This window comes from Phytophthora sojae (assembly GCF_000149755.1).
Source record: "Phytophthora sojae unplaced genomic scaffold PHYSOscaffold_3, whole genome shotgun sequence".
Lineage (NCBI taxonomy): Eukaryota > Oomycota > Peronosporomycetes > Peronosporales > Peronosporaceae > Phytophthora > Phytophthora sojae.
This window is the reverse complement of record NW_009258117.1, coordinates 2,013,858-2,036,361: the sequence shown is the minus strand read 5'-3', so window position 1 is coordinate 2,036,361 and position 22,504 is coordinate 2,013,858. Positions and strand designations below refer to the sequence as shown.

At 56.1% G+C, this 22,504-nt stretch overlaps 5 protein-coding genes across 5 annotated transcripts; 2 read left to right on the top strand and 3 right to left on the bottom strand.

Moving 5' to 3' along the window:
* Positions 1-86: 86 nt before the first annotated feature.
* Positions 87-8,353, bottom strand: PHYSODRAFT_558487 (hypothetical protein; the record flags this gene model as incomplete). The annotated part of the gene is made up of 1 exon (XM_009524264.1): positions 87-8,353. One exon carries the CDS (start codon positions 8,351-8,353, stop codon positions 233-235), a length of 8,121 nt encoding a protein of 2,706 aa, XP_009522559.1. The 3' UTR covers positions 87-232.
* A 269-nt stretch (positions 8,354-8,622) lies between these two features.
* PHYSODRAFT_359817 (hypothetical protein) lies at positions 8,623-11,030 on the bottom strand (the record flags this gene model as incomplete). Its single annotated transcript, XM_009524263.1, has 3 exons — positions 8,623-9,814; positions 9,892-9,972; positions 10,050-11,030. The coding sequence occupies 3 exons, from the start codon at positions 11,028-11,030 to the stop codon at positions 8,777-8,779; spliced, it is 2,100 nt and encodes a 699-aa protein (XP_009522558.1). The 3' UTR covers positions 8,623-8,776.
* Positions 11,031-11,819: 789 nt separating this feature from the next.
* On the top strand, positions 11,820-12,662 carry PHYSODRAFT_496321 (hypothetical protein; the record flags this gene model as incomplete). Its single annotated transcript, XM_009524262.1, has 5 exons — positions 11,820-12,012; positions 12,090-12,178; positions 12,268-12,327; positions 12,385-12,483; positions 12,555-12,662. The coding sequence occupies 5 exons, from the start codon at positions 11,820-11,822 to the stop codon at positions 12,660-12,662; spliced, it is 549 nt and encodes a 182-aa protein (XP_009522557.1).
* A 2,222-nt stretch (positions 12,663-14,884) lies between these two features.
* On the top strand, positions 14,885-15,663 carry PHYSODRAFT_298226 (hypothetical protein; the record flags this gene model as incomplete). Its single annotated transcript, XM_009524261.1, has 3 exons — positions 14,885-15,004; positions 15,051-15,291; positions 15,329-15,663. The coding sequence occupies 3 exons, from the start codon at positions 14,885-14,887 to the stop codon at positions 15,661-15,663; spliced, it is 696 nt and encodes a 231-aa protein (XP_009522556.1).
* Positions 15,664-15,934: 271 nt separating this feature from the next.
* Positions 15,935-20,419, bottom strand: PHYSODRAFT_496117 (hypothetical protein; the record flags this gene model as incomplete). The annotated part of the gene is made up of 1 exon (XM_009524260.1): positions 15,935-20,419. One exon carries the CDS (start codon positions 20,417-20,419, stop codon positions 15,935-15,937), a length of 4,485 nt encoding a protein of 1,494 aa, XP_009522555.1.
* Between the last annotated feature and the right edge of the window lie 2,085 nt (positions 20,420-22,504).

Sequence of the window (22,504 nt, the reverse complement as noted above, 5' to 3'; positions counted from 1 at the left end):
CATCACAAATAATGAACAAAGTATGACGGGCAAGCGCAATCCATTCCACACTGACAATGACACGAGCAGCAAACGGCATCAACACCAATCCTGTCGAAACAACAATTTCAATTAATGCCTTCCTTGGCCAGGAAATTCACGAGGCTCCATCAATTACGTCGAGCATAGTCAGGCCTCTCCCGGTCTGATGCACTTAAGCAAAAAGATAACACATAACACATGACCACTCACACTAAGGCGCCTCAATATCTGCCTGCGTACGCAGGTAGTCGACAAACTGCATTCCCGTAGCTAGGAATTCACGCGGGAAGGCTGGCTGCAAACGGCGTTCCGGCGTCAGAGGTGGGAGTCGGAACTCGGCCTCCACTTTGTCGCGGACACTCATGAAACCATCCTCTGGGTTCCGGTCTGGAATACCAAACTCCCGGATGTGCATCAACGACAGCTCCGTTTCTGTCGCCGAGTTGACGTACGTCGCACCGCGAACGTGCCTCACCGTTCCAATGCACGCAGGTGACTCGCCTGCATCCACCAAATAACGACTAATGCGCACCTTGTCACGAGACTCATCGCAGAATTCAAGGATGCCGCGACCATCAGGCGCGTCTTGGCAGCACTTGGACAGCTTTACGTACAAGCTCTCCGTCTTGGACATCTCTTGCGTGGTCGACACGTAAAAGCGGATGTCCGGCGTCGAGTCCATCATGTGACTCTCATCGTCCATTTCTTGCCTCATTTTCAAAGTCGCACTAAACCACCGCGACGGACGTGATGTCACCTTCACCAGTTGCAGCTCGTCCGTCAACCTGATGTTGTACTCGAATGACTGGTGCACGATAGATACCTGGTAAGAGTCCGACTCCCGAATCAACTTCATACCCAGGCGTTTCTCGGCATACTCCTTTGTCCACGGGGCATGTTGCGGCTCAATCATTGAGTAGAATGAATGCGTTACGCCCTTGTCTCCTCGAGCAGCAGTAGTGGCTTTCTGCAAGTTCATCCGAGGTCGTCGCGGCCTCCGCCTGGGTCCTGAACCACCGCCACCGCCACCGCTGTCTTCATCACAGTCGACGATGGAGTCATCTCCCACCTTCCATCCACCTTCCTCATCTGAGTACTCGCCCCAAACATCCTGATTGTTTTCTCCTGATGATTCAACCGCTTGGTTTGAAGCTCCCAATACAGCTTCAGCCTCAGTCTCAGCCCGTTGTTTCTGCTTTGCAATCAGGACGGACTCGTAAAGTTCACGCGCAGTTCGGCCTCGCTCGAACTCGTCTTCCAACTTCTTGATACTGGCCAGCATGATCGTTTCCTCATCAAAAGAACGTGGCAAGTTAATCAAGTAGTGGTGTCCGAAGCGTACAAAAGCCTTCGCCTTTGTGAGACCAGGGTTCAAGTGTTCATATCGGGACAGCTTGATCATTTGCTGGATGAACTTAGCACAGAACGTAGCCCCCGCATGGTCATACCACTGGCGCCCATTCATGAAGCAAATCAAATGAGCTTGGTGCAGTCGGATATTGTTGTGATCACTGTGGCGCTCACCGAAGTAATCTTGAAATCCGATTTTCTCTTGTTGCGATTCTGCTCCTTCAAACAACACCAAACTTGAGCCCTCGTGATGGAAATTTCGGTTCGAACGGTACGGCATACGTGCGCCAAGTTCCTGCTCGGTCATGCGAATCTGATTCTCGATACGCTGCACCGCATCTCCGGGTCCGCTGATCTCAGCAATATAGAGATCAGAACGTAGCGAGTTCGGGTGGAACTTGAATACCAACCGCGCGGAACTATCTGCTTTTGTATCGAACAGGATTTTCCGGGAGAAAAAATCGGGTGCCTCATGAATCCGCGTACTCAGCGCATGGCTGAGCGTAATTCTACTCGTTTGCGCCTCCCGATGAGTCAGTAAGTATCTGATGTCGCCCCGCGAGATCACCAACTGGTGCAACGCGATGTGGCACTCAGAGCGGAACAACGCCACTGCTTCAAGCTCCAGCTGCGTATCATTCTCCGGATCAAGGGGGTCCTTGAATCCATAGTCGCAGAATGGCGTGGACAAGTCTGCATAGTACTTAAAAAACGAAAGGAGAACATCCGCAGCTGAAAGTGCAGATGTGTCGCCATTTCCGGATACCAGTCGTGTCAGCAATTCCGTCCAAAACGAGATCTCGGAGTCAATATCATTATTTTTCAGGATCTCCGGCACCGTGGTGAGCTCAACTGGTTGCACATAGTTCTGTTCCCTACAAAACTTCAGGAAGAACCACATGAACCCCGTCGGTGAAAACATATCCGATCCACCGCCAGACCGCCGTCGAATCAAGCCGACACATTTCCCCCAACGCACCAAAAAGTACACACACGGCCAAACAAAGTCGTACTTTTCCATGTACGTGCGGAATAGGCGCGTTTTTACCGGTCCATTTGAAAGCTTGCACATCTCGACAGACCATTGATTGAACGAGAAGGAGAGAAGCGGCACGCGAATGTCATCTTTCAGGTCAATGTTGCCGTGGGAACCCTCAAGAGCCTTGGCGATGGCTTTCAGCGAGCCGCGACGAGACTTGCAACGTATCATCACGTCCAGATCCGATTGCTTTTCAAATGTGAGTAGTCCAGATGAGCCGAAGAGGATCAGGTCGAACTCCTTCTTTTTCAGGTTGCTAGGCATTGCAGACTGTAGTGAGCTCACAGCAACTAGTCGGTCGAACAAATCAGCCAGCAGTTCTTCTGTGATCGTCGAGATCTCGGCTAAGATACACAGTTGTAGCTTTGGAATTGTCCCTGCGTACGCCGATAAACGCACGGGGGTCCACAACTTGTAGTGTGTTTTGCCCATGTTGTTTGTCTTGATTGTTGTCAGCAAATCGATCACGATCCATGTGAAGCTTAGACTGCGCGTGGATGCGTCGGAGTCGTCGTAAGCAACAAAGTAGCACGCCGATGCAAGTTTGAGCTCTTCACCTGATGCCAACGTGGAAGTATCACCATTAAACTGGGCTCGGAACGCAGTCTGTAGCTCATAAAACACGTCCTTGCACTGCTCCCCAAACCGGAAATAGTCAGCCTTGTACACGCTTGGCGGCTCCACAATCATTCCAGTGGCTAGCTCTGCCTCTGTCTGTGCTCCTGACATGAGCAGCAAGGCTCGGAGACGCAGTTTGTATTGGCGATATAACATCTTCGCATGGTCAACGTAATCAGTGTAGCCAGCCGTTAAGAAGTGATCATCGCGGACCGGCATTTGAGTGACACCTTTCGTCATTGTTGTGTCGAAGATGGCCTTGCATCGCCGAAACATCTTGCCCAAAACCTTCTTGGACGGATACGACGGTTTCTCCTTGTTCTGCATAAAATCCGGGTAATTCTTTGGAGCCAAACTTCGCACAATTTCCAGATCCTTTTCTGAGCGAAGACTATCGACTTGCTTGGAGCAAATACGTGCCAGAGCTTTTGCACTCTCGTCAAGACTGCCCTCATGTGATGAATCACACAGCGCAAGATGAGCATTCGAAGCAACACCTAGGATATCATCCTGGATGGAGTGAACGTAGAAATCAATGAGTCCGTCATCGTCGGTCGATTGATAAAACTCACCCCCTCGAGGGCTGGTGTCGCCTTCGTTTTCTTCATCAAATGCCATCGGTTCGTGAACTTGCGTTCTAGACGGAATCAAACGTTTGTCCCAAATGACCACAAACATGTCGCCGTCTAGATCCCCTCCAGTGCATTCGTCAGGGTGCGGTCGTGGTCCTTGGCACGGAAAAACGATGCAGTCCTTTAGCTGGCGTAATTGACGGGGGACGTCAGCTCTACAGCGAAGTACTCTGATATCTCCTGGGTGGTGGCACGGGCTGCGATGAACGGCAACATCAACTTCATCGAGAGTTACGTATCTGTCAGCCCCTGTCTCCTCCTCAGTTACTGAGTACTGCACGAACACCTCTCCATAATCCAATGTTCCAGTGAAATCCGCTACACCCATCAATGTACGCCCTTGTGCGATAGGAATTCTGGCACGCATGACCGTGTTGGCCAGCCGGTAATGGTAGATCGTTCTAGCCAGGGACGACAAAAACTCGTCATCTAAGATCTTCACTCCAAGTTTACGGGTAAGCACATCGATCCACCAAATAACCTTCGGTGGGAGTACAGCCTTTAGCTCGAAATACGCGCCATCGTCCGATGCAATGAGTGTACGGAGTTCGCTCAAAAACTGCTCCTGCATCTCCATAAGTACATCTTCATTAATCCCAAGGTCGCTCAGAATGAGCACGCTTTGGCGTGTCAGGTACGCCTCGGATTTTCCCGCACATGCGACAATTTCAAGCATAGTGTGGTTGGACGCGAACTTAGACATGCTTTCACGAAGCAAGATACTTTCTTCTCGAGTGACCTCAGGGTTATCTTGATCGGATACCACCAGAACACCTTTCGCACCTCCAAGGCGAATTTGAAAAGCTGATGGGGTATACGAGAGGTTTAGCTCCCTTACGATGCTCTCCGCACCAATCTTGGCAATCTCGCCACACCCATCCGTGAATACATAATCGTCGTTCGTGATGTCTTCCACCGGATTATCCAGTACACTCTGGCTGACGTTGAACGTTTCTTTCGTGGAGGAGAAAGCTTGACCCAGACGCTTCAGATATTTTGCTGGAGACGTTAAATGCGAAAGATCTCCAATCCATGATCTAACTTCGTGGTGGTCCAGCAGCGTGAAGATCGCACTGCTGTTGCGAACTTGACTTAGCGAACAGCCAAGAAAATTAAACCTACAGCCATCTCGGGCGTGAGGAACCTCGATTCCCTTCTTCAAAACATTCCGAATTCTCCTCAAAATATTCCCAGATGTGTAGTCCAAACGCTCCATGTTGTCGTCGCGGAAGTACATGTACATAAAGTTCTCCGACCCCCAATGGCGAAATACTCGATTGCTCGGAGCTGGGTCGGGGGGACAAAATACAACCCGTGATGGCGTAACAATAACCTTGTACACGACAGCACCTGATCCAAGGGACGGGCTGGAGCACATACTTTCCAACACAGAACGCTCTTCTTTCAGATAAGCCGAGAACTGCTCTGCAATATTGATCCGAGTCAGCTTAGCGTGAAACGATAGAAGAGCCTTTTCTTGAACTTTGTCGTCGAGTGCATTCAATACATCGTAAAATTCTGGAGGCAGAAACCCATTCGTAAAGTGACTGCAGTCTGAAAGAAGACATTGCAGCGCATACGCAACCGGTAAATCGAAGTGCAGTCGTGTAGGAGCGACAGTTTCCTTGTTCGCGCGGGGAATCTTTGTTTCACGGACTTCAACACCAAGCTTCGAGAAGAATACGCGCAGATTCCAGAGGTGAGCCTTCATATTTTCTGAGCGCGGCACCTTGAAGCAATACACGAGAGCTTGCGACTGGCAAGCCTTGCATTCGCGCTCGTCTTCAACGTAACAGGATGGTGGGATTCGAAAGGACATGTAAATCGCAGCATGATCGGTTAAAGTCAGATCAAACCAAACTTGCGATTCAGACAACGCTCGCATATCAAATTCCACACGGCGGTAGCCAAAATCCGCGATTAAAGCATCAGCTGCCATCTCCAAAGCATCCGCGTTACCAAAGCTCTCAAGTTCCATGAAGGCACCAGCAGGAGTCATTAACCCTCGATGAAGTCCAACCCCAGTTACATTCTCAGCAAACACGCTGCTGGCTGCACTCTCGATGTCGTCGCTTTCAAAGCGCATCCAGAACGCTTGCTCATCCACGAAGAAATCAACTCCTGAGGACAGCAGATTGAACGACAGATAGATGTCCTGGCCAGGTCGCGCCGCAACCGTACACAGCCCGATGCGCTGATCCACATTCCTGACTGAAGCAAACTCATTAACCCTCTCCAGAATGCACTCTTGCCGATGTTTGTCGGCCTCAACAAACACACCACCAAGCACAATGTTGTAAACTTTATCAGCCATCGCGTCAAACGTTGCGCGCAGTGGCAGTGTTGATACTTCATCGCTTGCACCGCTTGAAACATCGGGAAGCGCTTCATCGGGATAATTCTCCATCAATTTCTTCACAGCCACTTTGGACTTCAACCTTGAAGCAGCCATGTTCGCCAGCGAGACCAATCGCTTTTCATTTTCAACTAGTCGCTGGTTACGTTCCTTTCCAACTGCAGAGCAGAAAATAATAAAACTGCTGTCACGGTGCCGCGCTCGGCCACGACTTTGAATGAGGCTCGTAACTCCAACAACACCGTCGAACTGAATCACCAGTGAGCATTCAGGTACGTCAAGTCCTTCTTCGAGGACATTAGTGGCCACTAATAAACGAATCCGTCCCTGTCGAAACCGGTCCAGCGTGGGCCTCTGCTCTTCTTCCCACGACATTCCTTCATAGGAGTTGTGTCCAACAAATCGTGTGGGGTTGAGTTCGCGTAGTACCTCTAATGATTCCATGGCCTTTGCAAGCACAATCGCGGTTTTACGGCGCCGGACAAATACGATGGCACGGGAGTCGTGGTCAAAATTGGCCTTCCGAATGCAGTCCGCGACGAGATGAACACGATTTGAAATGTCAGACCCGGTAAATGTATCCAACGGGAAGTGAATCAGCGCAGGGCTCATTATGGCACGATACCTGGTCTCCACAAGAGCAAATGTACGCCTTCCCTTATTGGAAGACGACGCCTCCAACTCACCGAAAATGCGGTGCAGCGATTCGGCTACTGTCCCAGCACCATGGATACTCAACGTGTAGAAACTCGATGCCACCTTACGAAGATGCTCGAGAACCAGTTCCAGATCGGACGGTTGGCGCTTACTCTTTTCGACTCCAGTCGTCTCAGCATCACCGTTGGTTTTCCTAATCTCCATCGACTCTGCTTGTTCGCGTAAAAGCCTAAGCTTCGCAAGAAACTGTGATAATTCCATGTCGTTCGTGTCATAATTTGCTTCGAACGGCATCACTTGCCCCAAAAGCCTAGCGATCTCGGCGTAGAAAGACTGGATATAGCGTTTAATACCCTCTCGGACCTTTCGCTCAGATTCGTCTTCCTGGACAGTAACCCACTGCGCTTCCTTCGGGATGAAACTCGCCTCCAAGTCATCAGCAGCGATAGTCGGTGCATTGACCACAGCATTGTACGCATCGGCGAGCTTTCTCAGCGCAGTTGGTCCAGACGCTTCACGCACTCCTTCGCCGAAAGGTGAGGCTGTCAGTGCTAGAATATGGGGGCGCACTCGGAGATCAACAGTAGCCAGATTTTTCAGCAGCTCGCAGTAAGGGTGGTTTCCAGTCGCGTGGTGGGCTTCATCAAACACCATCGTACTATAATCCGTGATGCTGGTGCGTCCGTTAAACAGCAAGTTCAAGAAGTATTGGGGCGTCACCACCACCGCATCAAAGCCTCCATCCACCTTAATAGGAGCGCTCGTCGCCGCTGTAGTTCGCCCATGCTGTCCAGAAAACTCCGCCACTTGAAAGTTTGACTCGCGTCGGATGTACGCAGCCTGCTGCGACACTAACGGCCCTGTGGGCACGAAGAACACCACCAGCTTGTCGGGGTTCAGGTGCTTCATCTCCTCCATCACCTTGATAGCCACAAGCGTCTTCCCGCACCCCGTGGGCAGGTACACGATCGTGTTCTCCAGCAATGCCGAAAGCGTCAGCTCCACCTGGTACCGTCTCAACTTGGACATCTTTGCTCTGGGTCTGAAGTGGTTGCGAATCGAAGCCTCCGTCGGATGCACAAGGGGCAGCACGTCCACCTTCTCCTCCACCACTTCCTTCTTCTCCTCCCCCTCTTTGCCGTAGTCAATAAGCTCCTGGAGCTTCTGGATCTTCAGAGGCAGCCTCATCTCCTGCAGCTGGCGGAGGATGACCCCCCACTTCCTGGCCTTGGGATCTCCCGCCATCCCGTACGGCGTCTGTCTGTCCAGCACGCAGGCGCAGGCCTTGGAGTCCAGCAGCAGCTGCGACTCGTCCAGCTCGTCCAGGAACCCCTCGGACGCCACCTTGGCGTCACATCTGACGCAGCAGAGCTCGAAGGGCAGGCGCTCGCGCTTGAACGCGTTCTTCGTGCGGATCTTGGTGAACTGCAGCTCCGGCAGCACGTCCGCGCGGCTGTAGATGCGCCAGCTCTCGCTCTCGCCCTCGCCCTCGGGCGCCTGGAGCTGCTCGTCGTGCAGCAGCCGCTTGTTGAGCGTCAGGTGCACGGCCGTCGCGTTCTCCAGCAGGAAGGCCAGCTGCGAGTGGCGCGCCAGGAGCCCGTCGCAGCGCTTGCACGCGATGCCCCACGCCAGGTCGCTCGGGCCGGCGCCGGCACCGGCACCGACACCGGCGATGGTCATCGCTGTTCCCTTCCGCGCGCAAATCTGGGAGTGAGAGTGATTGTCAACGGGGGCTTGCATTTGCGGCGCTGTGATTGGTCAAAACAGCTTCAACTTGGAGCGACGCAATCAGTTGCCGGCTCTGAGTCATTATGATCGTCGCCGCCAGCTCGACAAAGACATCCAAGGCACGCATGCAGTATTGCTCTAGCATAGCCTTAGGCCCGCTGCCCCTGTCGTATTTGCCATGAGTAGGGTATTATTTATCAACTCGGAGGGCGGGCGCTATCAACCCCACAATGCTGTGAACTCCACCAGTAGTCGATGGGTTCGCTTGTCATTAGTTGCTCTTTACTCGTAGCCTTCTCCGCTTTATCAAACACGCAAGGGTACCAACCATCCAGTCGTCGGTTCCAAGCTCTGCTGCGCTCCAATTCTCGGCGCTTAGGAGCAGCTTGCTGCCAGAAGCGCCACGTGCGCCTTGACCACCTTGGCCGTCTGCTCCACCTCCAACCGCGACTCGGCCGCCGCGATCCAGTCCTGCGACACCTGCGCAGGGATGCCCGACAGGCCCTTCATTTCCACGATGGCCTTCTCAATGTCGCCAGCCTTCAGAGCGAACTCGGCGCGGGACAGCACGGCGTCCGTGTCCGTGCCCTCCACGGGTCCTCCAGGCGGGATCATCAGCAGCGACAGCGCCGTGCCGAACGCCTGGCCGATGATGCCGCTGTTCTCCGGCACCAGAGCCGCGCGGTGGCCGACAGATTTGACGACCTTGAAGCGCTCCTGGAGCTGACCCACGGACGGCGCACCCTGCTCAATGACGTCCTGCGGCAGCGACTTGACGGCCGCCTCGATGAACGGGTCGTTTCTCGCCGCCTCGCGCAGAGCGCGGATCTCGCTGCGCAGCGGAGCCGCGGCCTCAACGCGGTCCGACAGAGCCAGCGCCGCCATGGAAGCCTTGTGGACGCGGTGGCTGAAGGCCTCGTACGTCGAGGAGCTGTCCAGCACCGCGCCAAGAGCGCGCAGCTCGGCGCGGTAGTTCTTCAGCTCACGCACGCGCTGCTCACGCTCCTCGGCCAGAGTCTTCTCCATCTTCTCCGTGGCGTCCTGGAGCTGCTTGGCATAGCGCTCCTGGATCGCCTTGCTCTCGCGGGCGAACGTGCGCTGCACCTCCGACAGCATGGAGGCGCGCTGCTGGCTCACGTTGCGCGCGAGATCATCGGTGTACTGCTTCTTAAGCGCGTCCATCTCTTCGCGCGACTGGCGAGAGAGGAGCTCCTGCTGCAGACGCAGCTCACGGGCAAGCAGCTCCTTGTGCAGCTCGTCCTGGCGGCGCAGCACCTCGGCGCTCTTCTTCTGGGCATCCTCCTCCATGTGGCGGAGCGACTCCAGCAGGCGCACAGCCTCCCACTTGGACCGGTGCTTCATCTCCGTCGCCAGCTGCGCAACGCGGATCGCCAGCGCGTTCGTGTCGAGCTCCTACAATACAATAAGATTGCAACGCATTAGTCATCGAGGCTTTCAAACACTCTAGCGACGCAGCGGTAGACACTTACGTTGAGGCCCTGCAGGTACTGCTTGTCCATCTCGGCGGCCGCTGCCTCCGACTCCGCCTTCAGCGAGCTCAGCAGGTCGTTCTGTACCACATCACCACAGCAACATTATGTCTCGTCAGCATTTCTCATCAAACGCAGCATTAGCAACCAAGACGCACCGTCGTGGCCTGGATCTGCTTGTCCATCTGCCGGCCGAGGCTTTCGGGGCTGGCCTCGCCCGCCAGCTTGGAGATCTCCTCGCGCGCCTTGGCCGCAGCGGCGTCCACCTTCTTCTCGACGGCAGTGGCCGCGCTAGCTGCGGCGGCAGCGACGGCCTTGACCTCCTTCTTCACCTTGTCCTCCACCTTGTGCACCTTGTCCTCCACCTTGTGCACCTTGTCCTCCACCGTCTTGGCCACGCTCTTGACCTCCTTGGCCACGCTCTTGGTCTCCTTGGCCTCCACCTTGGCCTCCGCCTCCTTCTTGAGCTTGGCGACCTTCTTCTCGGCCTTCTCGGCCTTCTTCTCCAGCTTTTCGGCCTTCTTCTCTGCCTTCTCCAGCTTCTTCTCGGCCTTCTTCTCCTCCTTCTTCTTCTCCTCCTTCTTTTCTTCCTTCTTCTGGACCTTCTTCTCCTCCTTCTCGGCCTTCTTCTTGGCCTTCTCCTCCTCCTTCTTCACCTTCTGCTGGGCCTTGCTGATGGCCGCGCTGAAGTCCTCGGGCGAGCGCTTCTCCACGGCCGCGGGGGCCTTGGCAAGCGCAGGCGCCGCCGCCTCCGCGCCCAGCACCAGCTCGCGGAACTTGATCCAGCGCGCGTCGTCCTTGAGCGCCGCCGGGTTCCACTGCGGGTTCTGCTTCACGTACACGGCCGTGGCCGCGGGCGTGGACAGCAGCCCCAGCAGCAGCAGCTTGGGCAGCGACGAGCCCGTGCTCGAGTCCGCCGCGGCGGAGGCAGGCGCCGACTTGGCCGTCGACGACGAGGAGGACGACGACGAAGACGACGGAGGCGCGGGCTTGCCGCTGCTCGGAGGCTTCGCGCTGGCGGCGGGCGGCGCCGTCTTGGGCGCCACCGGGGCCTTGGGAGGCACGCTGAACGCGCGCCGGGTCTGCGCCGCAGAGCGCGCGGCCGCGCGAGTCCGAGACACCTGGCGCAGCATTGTCATGTAAGGGCTAATGGATCGCCTCTCTATCTCTTCACGTCGAGCTCAACGAGCGGCTATGAAGGGGAGGTGCGAAAGGTACTGATTTCAGGTTAACTTTCGATTCGACAATTTGGCGCCGTCTTTTGCGTACGATGGCGGGGCTGCAGGTGGGCAGGGGCGCGCTGCAGCGCGTGGCGGCGGAGCGCAACGTGCGCTCGATTCTGTTTCACCTGAGCGCTGCTACGGCCAGGAGAGCATTGGCGCAAGAGCCCGACGTGGAGAAGGTGAACGCACTGCGCTATTGTTGCCGCCAGAAGTTCGCAATGCTCGACTTTGACACGCAGTTGATCTGTTTGTGTTGTGCAGGCGGTTCGGGCGCTGAAGACGTGGGAGCTCTTCAACTGCAGCTACCAATACGGTGGGGACAAAGTAGTAACTGTGGTTGATGCAGGCACGGCTACCGATTGGGGTTCATCGGAGACGTGGGGACGGGGAATTCCAGCGTGCTCAATGCGTTCAACGTTGTGCGCGGAGAGCAAAAGGTGGGTCGGCATCAGCTGTGGAGGTCCAACTAAGAGCATGCTGGCCTGTATTCTCATCGCTGGCGGATGTTGGTGTAGAACGATAACGGCGCGTCGGTGTACGAGAGCGTGTCGAAGCAGCTTGAGGTTCCGCTGGCAAGGACGCTGCTTGTCACGGAGTCGTCGTTAGACGACGGCGTAGTGAACGATGCGATATCGGTGGTGCTCCCATCAGAGCCGGCCAAAGCTGAAGCGCAGCCACTTCTTGCTCAGTTCGCAGAAGGTGGGGATGTCTGGACAAAGTGCATGGGTTAGTGTGGATCTGACACCATTTGTTGTCGTGCTGAAAGACCTGCTTAACTTCGAACAGTGCCTCGATCCTGCCGGGCGCTGCTTTGGCCCCTTCCGCGTGTTATTCTCTCAAGTATTCTACGAGTCGTCGTCTTCGTTCGCGCTCGTGAATCTCAAGCCCATCGTTCCAGGTTTGTACTGGGGTTACGGCAATCTCTGGTTATCATAGCGGGTCTTGGCACTGACTCCCTCTACTCATCCCACGAAGGACATGTTCTGGTCGTGCCGAAGCGACCAGTGGCTCGGTTCAAGATGCTCGATGTGGACGAAGTGAGCGATCTGTGGACCGTGGCTCAAGTACGTTGCATTTCGGGTGGCGATAGGAATGAAACTCGCTCTGACTGTGTGTTTGCTGGGTCTGTCTGCTGTTGATCTCCCTCTCTCAGCGGGTCGGCAAGCAAGCGGAGCGACATTACAACGCATCTTCTCTCACTTTCGCTATCCAGGTGCGCATGCAATCAATCTCTACGTCGGTAACCCCGTTCTAACGTTGCGGTCCACAGGACGGCAAGGAGGCGGGCCAAACCGTTAAGCACGTCCACATCCATGTCATCCCGCGCGTTGCACAGGACTTCGAGCGCAACGACGACATCTACACAGAGGTACTACCGCCAAAACCCTTTTTCATCCCAACTACAATGGGGTTTCTCACTCTCTTTGATGCCCGCCGCAGATCGAAAAGCACGAGCAGGCTTTGTTCGTAGACAATGAGACGCGCACGGCGCGCTCCGAAGCGGAAATGGCTGCAGAAGCCGATCAGCTTCGCCCCCTTTTCTCGTAGTTCACCTTCAGGACTGCGCCGAAGCTGGAATACACGTGAATTCGGTACAGTGTTGTCGCGCTTAAATGCTTCACCAGCTCGGTTCTGCGACGTAGGCATTGCGGACGTCACTTTCGTTTCACCATCTTCGGCAGGGCATTACTGCAAGAGTCACTTCAAGCTTACGAGACCCAAAAAACCATGAAAATACCATGCTCTCGAGAGATACAAAGTACTGCTTGCGTTCAAAGATATTGGATTCGGCGGCGCCCCGCTGCTCGTCATTGTGCCGAAGAGTAGTGCCGAGCTCCATGTGGTCGGCGATAAAACGAAATTGCTCAATTGCTTTGACGAAGCCTGCACCATTCATTACTTTCAGCGCATGTGTTGAATAATTGATGTAGCGTTATCAGAGTCAAGAATATTAATATGAATGCAATATTTCTTGTATTTTGGTTGCCGTTCTGGTGACTACTGCACATGCAACGCCTAGAGTACGTGGGGCTATGTTTGGGAAGCGTATACTAGTGGTACGTGTCGTAGTTGCATGCAACATTTTCAGAACTTATGTTGTAAGTGACGAAACCTCACCCGGCAGCTTCATCGTATTAGAATAAATACACGTGTAAGAAATACTACACGTTTACAGCCTACTCCTATCCAAAGCAAAGCGTGAACGAATTGGTAGCAGGGATTACATGTGTTATTTATTGCTTGCGACGCCATGCCGAAGCATTTCCTTGAGTTGCGGTACATGTGGTGTTATTGATAACTATTCCCCTTCTGATGTTGACCTCACGCCAATGTTCCGATACCAATTGCGAAGTAGATGTAGCGGCTTGCTGGTCACTATGCGGGAATACACGCGAAACACCAAGGTCGGCACGACTGCTACATATGTACTATCAAACATACAGCGCGCTCGTTGCAGTACGCAGTCCGATACAGATACGACCCACAAACTGCAAAGAGTGGTACATCCAAGTTCCTACAGGAAATTATATGAGGAGATAAGTGATTGGGGTGCGTTACTACCACTATTTCCTCAAACTTCATTTTTACTTCTAAGAGAGAGGGTGATACTCCTCAATAACATCGCACTTCTGCTGGATGGTTAGCCACACACCCTTGGTACGCTTCTGGGTGCCCTTAGAACGCTTCTGGAGGCTGGGCGTCCTGTGCTCAGTGCTGCCTTGAGTTTGTCTGTGGAAAAAGTGCGCCATGCTTTTGGCGGGATGATTCAAATGAAAATGGAATGTGTAGACCACACAGTGGCGGTACTTCAATGTGACTCCTGAGATGTTGTCCCTTGATATCATGATTCCACAAGGGTATCAACTTATACGGTTTGCAGTTTCTGGGTGGTATCTGTAGTCACCCCAGAACCGTATGTTTTAATGACAATGTGACACTCAGTTCTGTGTGCACAGCGTACATGTATTGGAAAGAATATATCCGCTACTTCACCACCATACTTTGTATTGTACTCAGTATCACTCATACTCCTCAACGTTTCCACTGGAGCGCAGGGCCTGGAGTCCTCAGCCTCAGTTTCGAATTTGCCAGCTAAGTGGCAAATGCCTCTTTACTTTTTCACCGCATTCGTGGCGTTAGCCTCACAAGCCTCGGCAGAACCCAAGAGCACCATCCACACCCGGCTGAATGGCTGGTTCAAGAGCTCTGACTACACCTTCTCCGACGAAGGGAGCTCTGGCGGGAGATACGCAAACAGGATTAATTCGGGCGATGTCCCCCCTTCCAATCGACGCCGGTGATGAACCGGTAACGTCTTTAGGTCATTTTACAGTAAGTGATGTCTATTGACCGAGTGTTTTAGACTTCTCAAGAATGATGGAGGCTGGTCCAGTTCATTTGCAAATTCGTCGAGTTAGATTCGTCATTGATTTTGCTCTGAAATCTGTACGTCGTGACTATAGTGGCGATACATTGTCGGGCAGATTCTGCGGCTGCGAAGCAGGCGCAGGAGATGCGTGCGGATTGAGTTTATCAATGGCGATCAAAGGTGAGTTAATCAATCCTATCCCAGCCTTCGCGAAGCCCTAGTTCAAGACATCAACCAGGGCACCCCTGTCATTCCAGCCAAATCATCGAAAGAGCCCCCCCCCAAAAAAAAAAATAAAAAATATATATATTGCAAATACTTTACCGGAAAACTCGGCCAGTTCGGTCAATCGACATCAACTAGCCACTGCTGACACTGCCTGCCCACTGGCACGCCCAAGATGTCTGCAGGGGGAGAACGCGTCGAGAAGTTGATATGCATGGACACTCGCGGGCGCCTCTGTGTCGTGGACGTCGGCGAGGCAGACCTGGTGTGGCACCTGAAGATGAAGATACAGCAGGTGATGATGTATCGGTTCCCTCGAAAGGACGCTGTTCCTTGCCAAGACGGGGGGCGACTGGTTGCCTGGGCATGACCCCGGCGTGGCGAAACTCCGGCACGGCGAAGTTACCGACACCATCAGAGCCATGACAAGCGACGACGGGAAAATGAACACGATGGATGCCGTCAGCAGCCCCGCATTCGACTTTCCGGACCGAGCCCATTATGTCGGCAGCATTCAGGTGCTCATCGACCTGGAAGACGGTTCTATCCCCGAAGCACAGCCGCATCTCCACCCGAGCCACGGTCTTGGACTCGAACGTTGCGGTGACCTCAACGACAGCGCTAGTGGCGGAGCGAACGGCGACGCAACTATATCTGCTGACTAATTTGCGCATGTGGGCTGGTGGGAGGTTCGCGGACACGTTGACTGATGAGTTCAAGGAGGCCCAAAGCACTCGGGGCAACATCCAAGTCGTGGTCGAGCAACTCGGCCAAAGTGAGGAGACACTGGAAGACGTTCAGCGATTCACCCTCAGACCTGAAATGTGCTGGCGGAGTTCGGCAGACGACGACTATGCAATCTTTAAAGTCGCGGTTCCTCCAGAGGTGCAGTTTGTCGATGCGAGGAATGTCTTCGTCATTGTCTTGTCGGACAAGCGCGGCGATCGAGGCTAGTCACGTAGTAATACCTACATCACTATGAACTTGTTGGATTTAACTACGTGTACGTTCGTATGACTTAGCAGTTCTCACGATATTCAAAGATCCGACGACTACGACGAGACAGTTGCAATTTCATAGCCGACAGCATGCAAGGGATGCAGCGACAGATACCAATGTAGTTTGTGTGCGAAGTTGAATATTACATGCACTTATGGATCAATACAAGCTCGGGGCCAGTAACTACTACTACCTAGGAGGCTACCACTACTTGGTTCGTCGCAGCTTAGAAGATGGACATCTTGCGCGCCGTGAGCTTCTGGCCGGGGCGCCAGCCGATCGTGGGCATGGCGTAGTACTCGGAGATGTTGCAGATCTCGAGCTTGCGCACCTTCTGCATGGCCTGCGCGAACAGCAGCGCACACTTGATGTTGTTGATGAGCGAGACGCCGAAGTCGACGGCGGTGCGGCGGATCTTGTAGCCGCTGGTGAGCTCCTCGCGGTTGGTGCCCTCGGGCACGTTGATCACGAGCTCGATCTTGCCCGACGAGATGTAGTCGATGACGCTGGGCAGGTCGCTCTCCGGGTCCGAGGGCTTGCGCAGCGTGATGGTCTTGACGCCCTGCGCGTTCAGGTACTCAGACGTGCCGGGCGTGGCGTAGATGGTGTAGCCCAGCTCCTGCAGGGTGAGCGCGCCCTCGGCGAACTCGCGCTTGATGTCCTGGTTGCCGATCGAGATGAGCACCTTCTTCTCCTTGGGCATCTTGAAGCCGGCACTCAGCAGAGCCTTGAGGTACGCCTCGTGCATGTCCGTGCCGAAGCAGGCCACCTCACCGGTCGAGGCCATCTCAACGCCCAGGCTCGGGTCGGCGCCGTGCAGACGCGTGAACGAGAACTGCGGGGCCTTGACGCCCACGTAGTCGATGTCGATGAGCGCGATGGGCACCGACTTGACCGGCAGGCCGATCATGGCCTTGGTCGCCAGGTTGATGAAGTTGAGGTCGAACGTCTTGGAGATGAAGGGGAACGTGCGCGACGCGCGCAGGTTGCACTCGATCACCTTGACGTCGTTGTCGCGGGCCATGAGCTGGATGTTGAACGGACCCGTGATGTTGAGCGCGCTGGCGATGGCGCTCGCGATGCGCTTCACCTGCTTGATCGTGCCCACGTACAGCTTCTGCGCCGGCAGCACCAGCGTCGCGTCACCCGAGTGCACACCGGCGTTCTCCACGTGCTCCGACATGGCGTAGTTGAGGATGGCGCCGTCCTTGGCCACACCGTCGAACTCGATCTCCTTGGCGTTCAGGATGAACTTGGACACACTGATCGAGCGCGACATCTTGACGGCGTCGCTGTCCAGGTAGTCCTTCAGCTGCTCCTCGTCCGAGGCGACGATCATACCAGCACCGGACAGCACGTAACTGGGGCGGACGAGCACGGGGTACTGCACCTCCTTGGCGAACGCCAGAGCGGCATCCATCTCCTTGACCTCCGCCCAGCGGGGCTGGTCCACGCCAAGCGTGTCCAGGAGCGCCGAGAATTTGTTGCGGTCCTCGCACTGGTCGATGCTCTCCGGGGCCGTACCCAGGATGTTCACGCCGGCCTTGGACAGCGGCATGGCCAGGTTGTTGGGGATCTGGCCGCCGACCGACACAATCACTCCCTCGGGGTGCTCACGCTCCCAGATGTCCAGCACGCGCTCCAGGCTCAGCTCCTCGAAGTACAGGCGGTCGCTCTCGTCGTAGTCCGTGCTCACCGTCTCCGGGTTGTAGTTGACCACGATAGCGGGCTTGCCCAGCTCGCGGACCGTGCGCACAGCGCTCACACCGCACCAGTCGAACTCCACCGACGAACCGATGCAGTAGGCACCGCAGCCGAGAACCACGATGGCCTCCTCGCTCATCGGAATGTCGTCCTCCGAGCCGCCGTACGTCATGTACAGGTAGTTGGTCTGCGCAGGGAACTCAGCGGCCAGCGTATCGATCTGCTTCACGCACGGCACCACACCCAGCTGCTTACGGCGCTCGCGCACCTGCATGGGCGTCGCGTTCGGCAGCTTGGCAGCGATCTGACGGTCGGAGAAACCGCACACCTTAAGAGTGCGCACGAAGCGCTCCGACAGCGTGTCCAGCGAGTAGCTGGGCACCGCCTTGCGCAGCGTCGAGATGCGCGCCAGCTTGGACAGGAACCACTTGTCAATCTTGGTCAGCTCGTGCACGCGGTCAATCGTGTAGCCGGCGTCCAGGGCCGAGATGACGTAGAACAGACGCTCGTCGGTCGGGCGCTTCAGCTGGGCGTCAAGCACCTCAGGGTTCGTCTCGTTGTCCACGGCGTCGCCGTCCAGACCGTCCAGGTTCGGGTTGACCATGCGCACAGCCTTCTGGATGCACTCCTCGAAGTTGCGGCCGATCGACATGACCTCGCCCACGGAAAGCATGTAGCTACCGAGGTCGTTGGACACGCGCGAGAACTTCTTCAGGTCCCAGCGCGGCATCTTCACCACACAGTAGTCCAGGCTGGGCTCGAAGCAGGCAGTGGTCGTCTTGGTCACGCTGTTCTTGATAGACACAAGGTCAATGCCGAGCGAGATCTTGGTCGCGACGTAGGCCAGCGGGTAGCCCGTAGCCTTCGAGGCCAGAGCACTCGAGCGCGAGAGACGAGCGTTCACCTCGATAATGCAGTAGCGCTCGGAGTTGGGATCCAGGGCGTACTGAATGTTACACTCACCAACAATGTTCAGGTGGCGCACAACCTTCTGGGCCGTCGAGCGGAGCTTGAAGTACTCGCTGTTCGACAGCGTCTGCGAGGGGGCAACGACAATCGAGTCACCCGTGTGGATACCCAGAGGGTCGAAGTTCTCCATGTTGCAAACAGTGATGCAGTTGTCCTTGGCATCGCGCACCACCTCGTACTCAACCTCCTTCCATCCGCGCAGGTCCTGGTCGATCAGAATCTGCTTGATCTCGCCCTTGGAGGCCGAGCCGTGCAGGGCCTTGACGGCCAGCGTGCGCAGCTCGTCGTCGTTGGCGGCGAAACCAGAGCCCAGGCCACCCAGGGCGAAAGCCGAACGCACCAGCACGGGGTAGCCGATCTCGTTGGCAGCCTTCAGGGCGCCCTCAACCGTCGTGGCAGGCTGGCTCAGAGCGATGGTCTCGCCGATCTCGGCCAGCTTCTCCGAGAACTTCTCGCGGTCCTCCGTGTCGATGATCGACTCGATCTGCGTGCCCATGACGCGGACGTTGTGGCGCTCGAGGTCGCCGTTCAGGTACAGCTCAATACCAACCGACAGAGCGGTCTGACCACCCATGCTCACCAGGATGCCATCGGGCTTCTCCTTCTTGATGATCTCCAGCACCGTCTCAGCGCGCACGGGCACGAAGTACACCTTGTCGGCCAAGCCCTTGGACGTCTGCACGGTGGCGATGTTGGGGTTCACCAGGACGACCGTCACGCCCTCCTCGCGCAGGGCCTTGATGGCCTGCGAGCCGGAGTAGTCGAACTCGCCGGCTTGGCCGATGGACAGACCACCGGAACCAAGCAGCAGCACCTTGGAGAACGTGGGGCGGTCGTACAGCGACGTGTCCATGACCGTGAGCTTAGCCGGGGCGGTGTTGACCTTCTCAATGAACATGTCGAAGAGGAAGGCCGTGTCCGTGGGGCCACCGCAGGCCTCGGGGTGGAACTGCACCGAGAAGAAGGGCTTGTGCTCGTGGATGATGCCCTCGTTCGACTTGTCGTTGGCGTTCATGAAGAAGGTCTTCCAGCCCTCGGGCAGCGAGTTGGAGTCCACGGCGTAACCGTGGTTCTGCGGCGTGATGTAGCAGCGCGTGGTGCGCATGTCGATGCAGGGCTGGTTCATGCCGCGGTTGCCGTACTTCATCTTGTACGTCGTGGCGCCGGCGGCCAGGGCCAGGATCTGGTTGCCCAGACAGATACCGAAGATGGGCTTGGGGTTCTCCTGGTTGATGGCCCAGCGGATGCTCTCGATGGTCTTGGAGGCCATAGTCGGGTCACCCGGGCCGTTACTGATGAAGATGCCGTCGTACTGCAGCTCGCTGTTGGGCAGGTCGTAGTCGTAGGGCACGACCGTGAGCTCGACGCCCTTGGAGGCCAGGTAGCGGATGATGTTGTGCTTCATGCCGCAGTCGAAGGCCACGATCTTGGGGGACGCGCCCTTGTTGTAGACGGCCACCTCCTTGGTGGTCACCTGGGCCACGAGGTTGAGCTTGTTGGGGTCCTCGATCTCAGCGGGCTGGCCCTCGAACTCGATCTTGCCGAGCACGGCGCCGAGCGAGCGGATGCGCTTGGTGATCATGCGCGTGTCGATGCCGAAGAGCGCGGGCACGTTGTGCTCCTTGAGCCAGTCGCCGAGCGACTTGACGGCGTTCCAGTGGCTGTGCTGGAACGAGTACTCGGACACGATGAGGCCCGAGATCTGCACCGTGCTCGACTCGAAGAACTTGGGCAGGTTGAACTGGTCCTTGACGTCCATGTCGGGCACGCCGTAGTTGCCGATGAGCGGGTACGTCAGCACGAGGATCTGGCCGCGGTACGACGGGTCGGACAGCGCCTCCGGGTAGCCCACCATGCCCGTGTTGAACACCACCTCGCCCGACATGCTCTGCTGCGCGCCGAACGAGTAGCCCGAGTACGTGGTGCCGTCCGCCAGCACCAGCGAGGCGCGCGTGGCGTCGTCCGTAGTGACGCCGCCCACGGGAGACAGCGCCGCCTGCGCGGCGGCCGCGGGCTCAGAGAAGGACACCGAGGACATGCTGCTTGTGTGTGTGTGTGAGGAGGGTGTGGGGTTGAAGCTTGGAGCGGGAGTGATGGTCCCGGTGTGGTGCTGCTTGCGCTCTTGCTGGCAAAAGGCGAAGTCTTAGTGGCGAGTGCGCGCGCGGCTCACGAGCTCCAAAGACCAACACCAAGCGACCTAGAGGCGCGTTGAAGGCTCGCGAAGACCGCTGAACACGGCTGAACCGTCGGGGAGTTGCGATATCTGTGGTGTACATGTGGTGTGGCGCGAAATTCACTTGGTTTCAGTGAGTGGACGAAAAAGTGGACGGGCGGTCAATCCTGACGATGGGCGTCCCCTCACTCAGTGCAAGTTAAATGTTCAGTGGCCTTTCTATTGGCTGCCGTAATTTTTAACCAGTGAGCGCCGAACGCCAAAGATCGGTCTCAATACAAAAAGCAAGTGTGCGGCCGGTGGCCAGGAGCCGCCCAACACGCAGAGCCGGGGCTCCGTAAATGCGTGGTGCTGGTGCGCCGTGTTCTGCGCGGAGCTCTTCGGAACTCTTTCCGCTTTTTGCGGCCGAGGGCGCAGGTGCCCTCGGAAAGGAGCGGGACGGACGAACACGCAGGGCAGGCAACGGCGCCGACGTGAAGCCGAGCGCCCCAGGCTAACGACCCTGACGTGGCGACTGGTGAAGGGGGCAGCTATTTATAGAGGGGATGCGCGCTCGACTCGTCTACGGTTACATCGTCTGCAGGCAGTTACAGGTCGGCCTTGCAGCAGCAGCAACAACAGCGGACGCTAGATGACGACAAAAGCACGCCGTGGCATCGCGCGTGGCCTCGGACGACGTTGAATTGCGTGTGTGGACGATGAGCAGGCGTTTGTTGGTGCTGTTTGGTGCGAAAGAGGCGCGCACGTGTGCGATGCAAAGCTCACGCTGGTGAAGCTGTCGCCCGCGTGGCGAAATGACTCAGCAGAGACGATGGGCATTCGCGCTGGGATCTTCTGCCTGAGAAGGGCGTTCGGGTAGACTGCGGACGAGCGTGGAAGGCGACGAACTTGCGGAGCAAGCCCTCCTCTGAGCGTGCATGCGCCGTAAATATACAGTTATTTATCGATTCGCGTTGGTGTTGGGCGTCGTATCGCTGCGTAGTGGGTTGGATACAAGGCGGGGGCGCTCTCCACTCGTTTTGGCTCGGCAGGAATGGCGGCGTCGTGGATTACGTGGCTGCAGATAAGTGGTGTTGGCGTGTGTTGCACGATTGGGGACGATGCGTGCGTACGTCTTGCAGTGGTTGAGCGTCTATCAGCTCCGAGTAACGGCGCATTGGTCACGTTATTGTCATAAATCTCAGGAAGTGTACCAGAAGTTCGACACGCACACGTTGGTGGTTGATTGCGTTGGAGGAATATACTACGGCGCTGAAAGAACGAGCATTGATCAAAGCATGGTACACGGAAAGCAGCTTCGAAGTCGGTCGCGCGGACGCATCAGAAGCAGTGATGAAAGCAGGGAAACAGGTCAGATCGCGTGGACACTTCACACAGGTCTATCGGCGAAGCTCGCAGCGTTTGATACGCGGCGTGGCAGGCTCGCTTGGTCGACCTTCTGTGGCCGCTGTGTATGCATATACGAGAGCGGCAGTTGCTGGGACCTTGGGTAGCGTGGTGGACATCCCCTAAGAGGTGATACACACCGACAACAGGAACTAAACCGGGTGATTAGCGCAGTCTGCCCTGCACCATGCAAACTGGACCACTGGGGGACGAATCCTGCAGAGCTGTCCTATCGACATCTATTAGAGCAGACCAGAATCCGTGCCGCACGCGGTCGCACGGCCTCTGTTGGGCGCGCCGCCTGTCAGGTCCAGCCTGACGTCACGCCACGCATTGCGATGTCGTCTTGCAGAGGGTTTTAACAGCAACCACACGAAGTAAATGACTGGCGTTCAGTCAGTGGATGCAGCGGACGGGCCCGTCCGCTGGGCGGACGTATTAACAAAAAAGGTATGCCGGTCTATTTCTAGTCCACACACAAATCACAAACCCGTTCAATGCACAAATCACATTCTGGACCATTTGGTCTTCAACATCATCCACGGCGAGACGTCGAGGGACGTC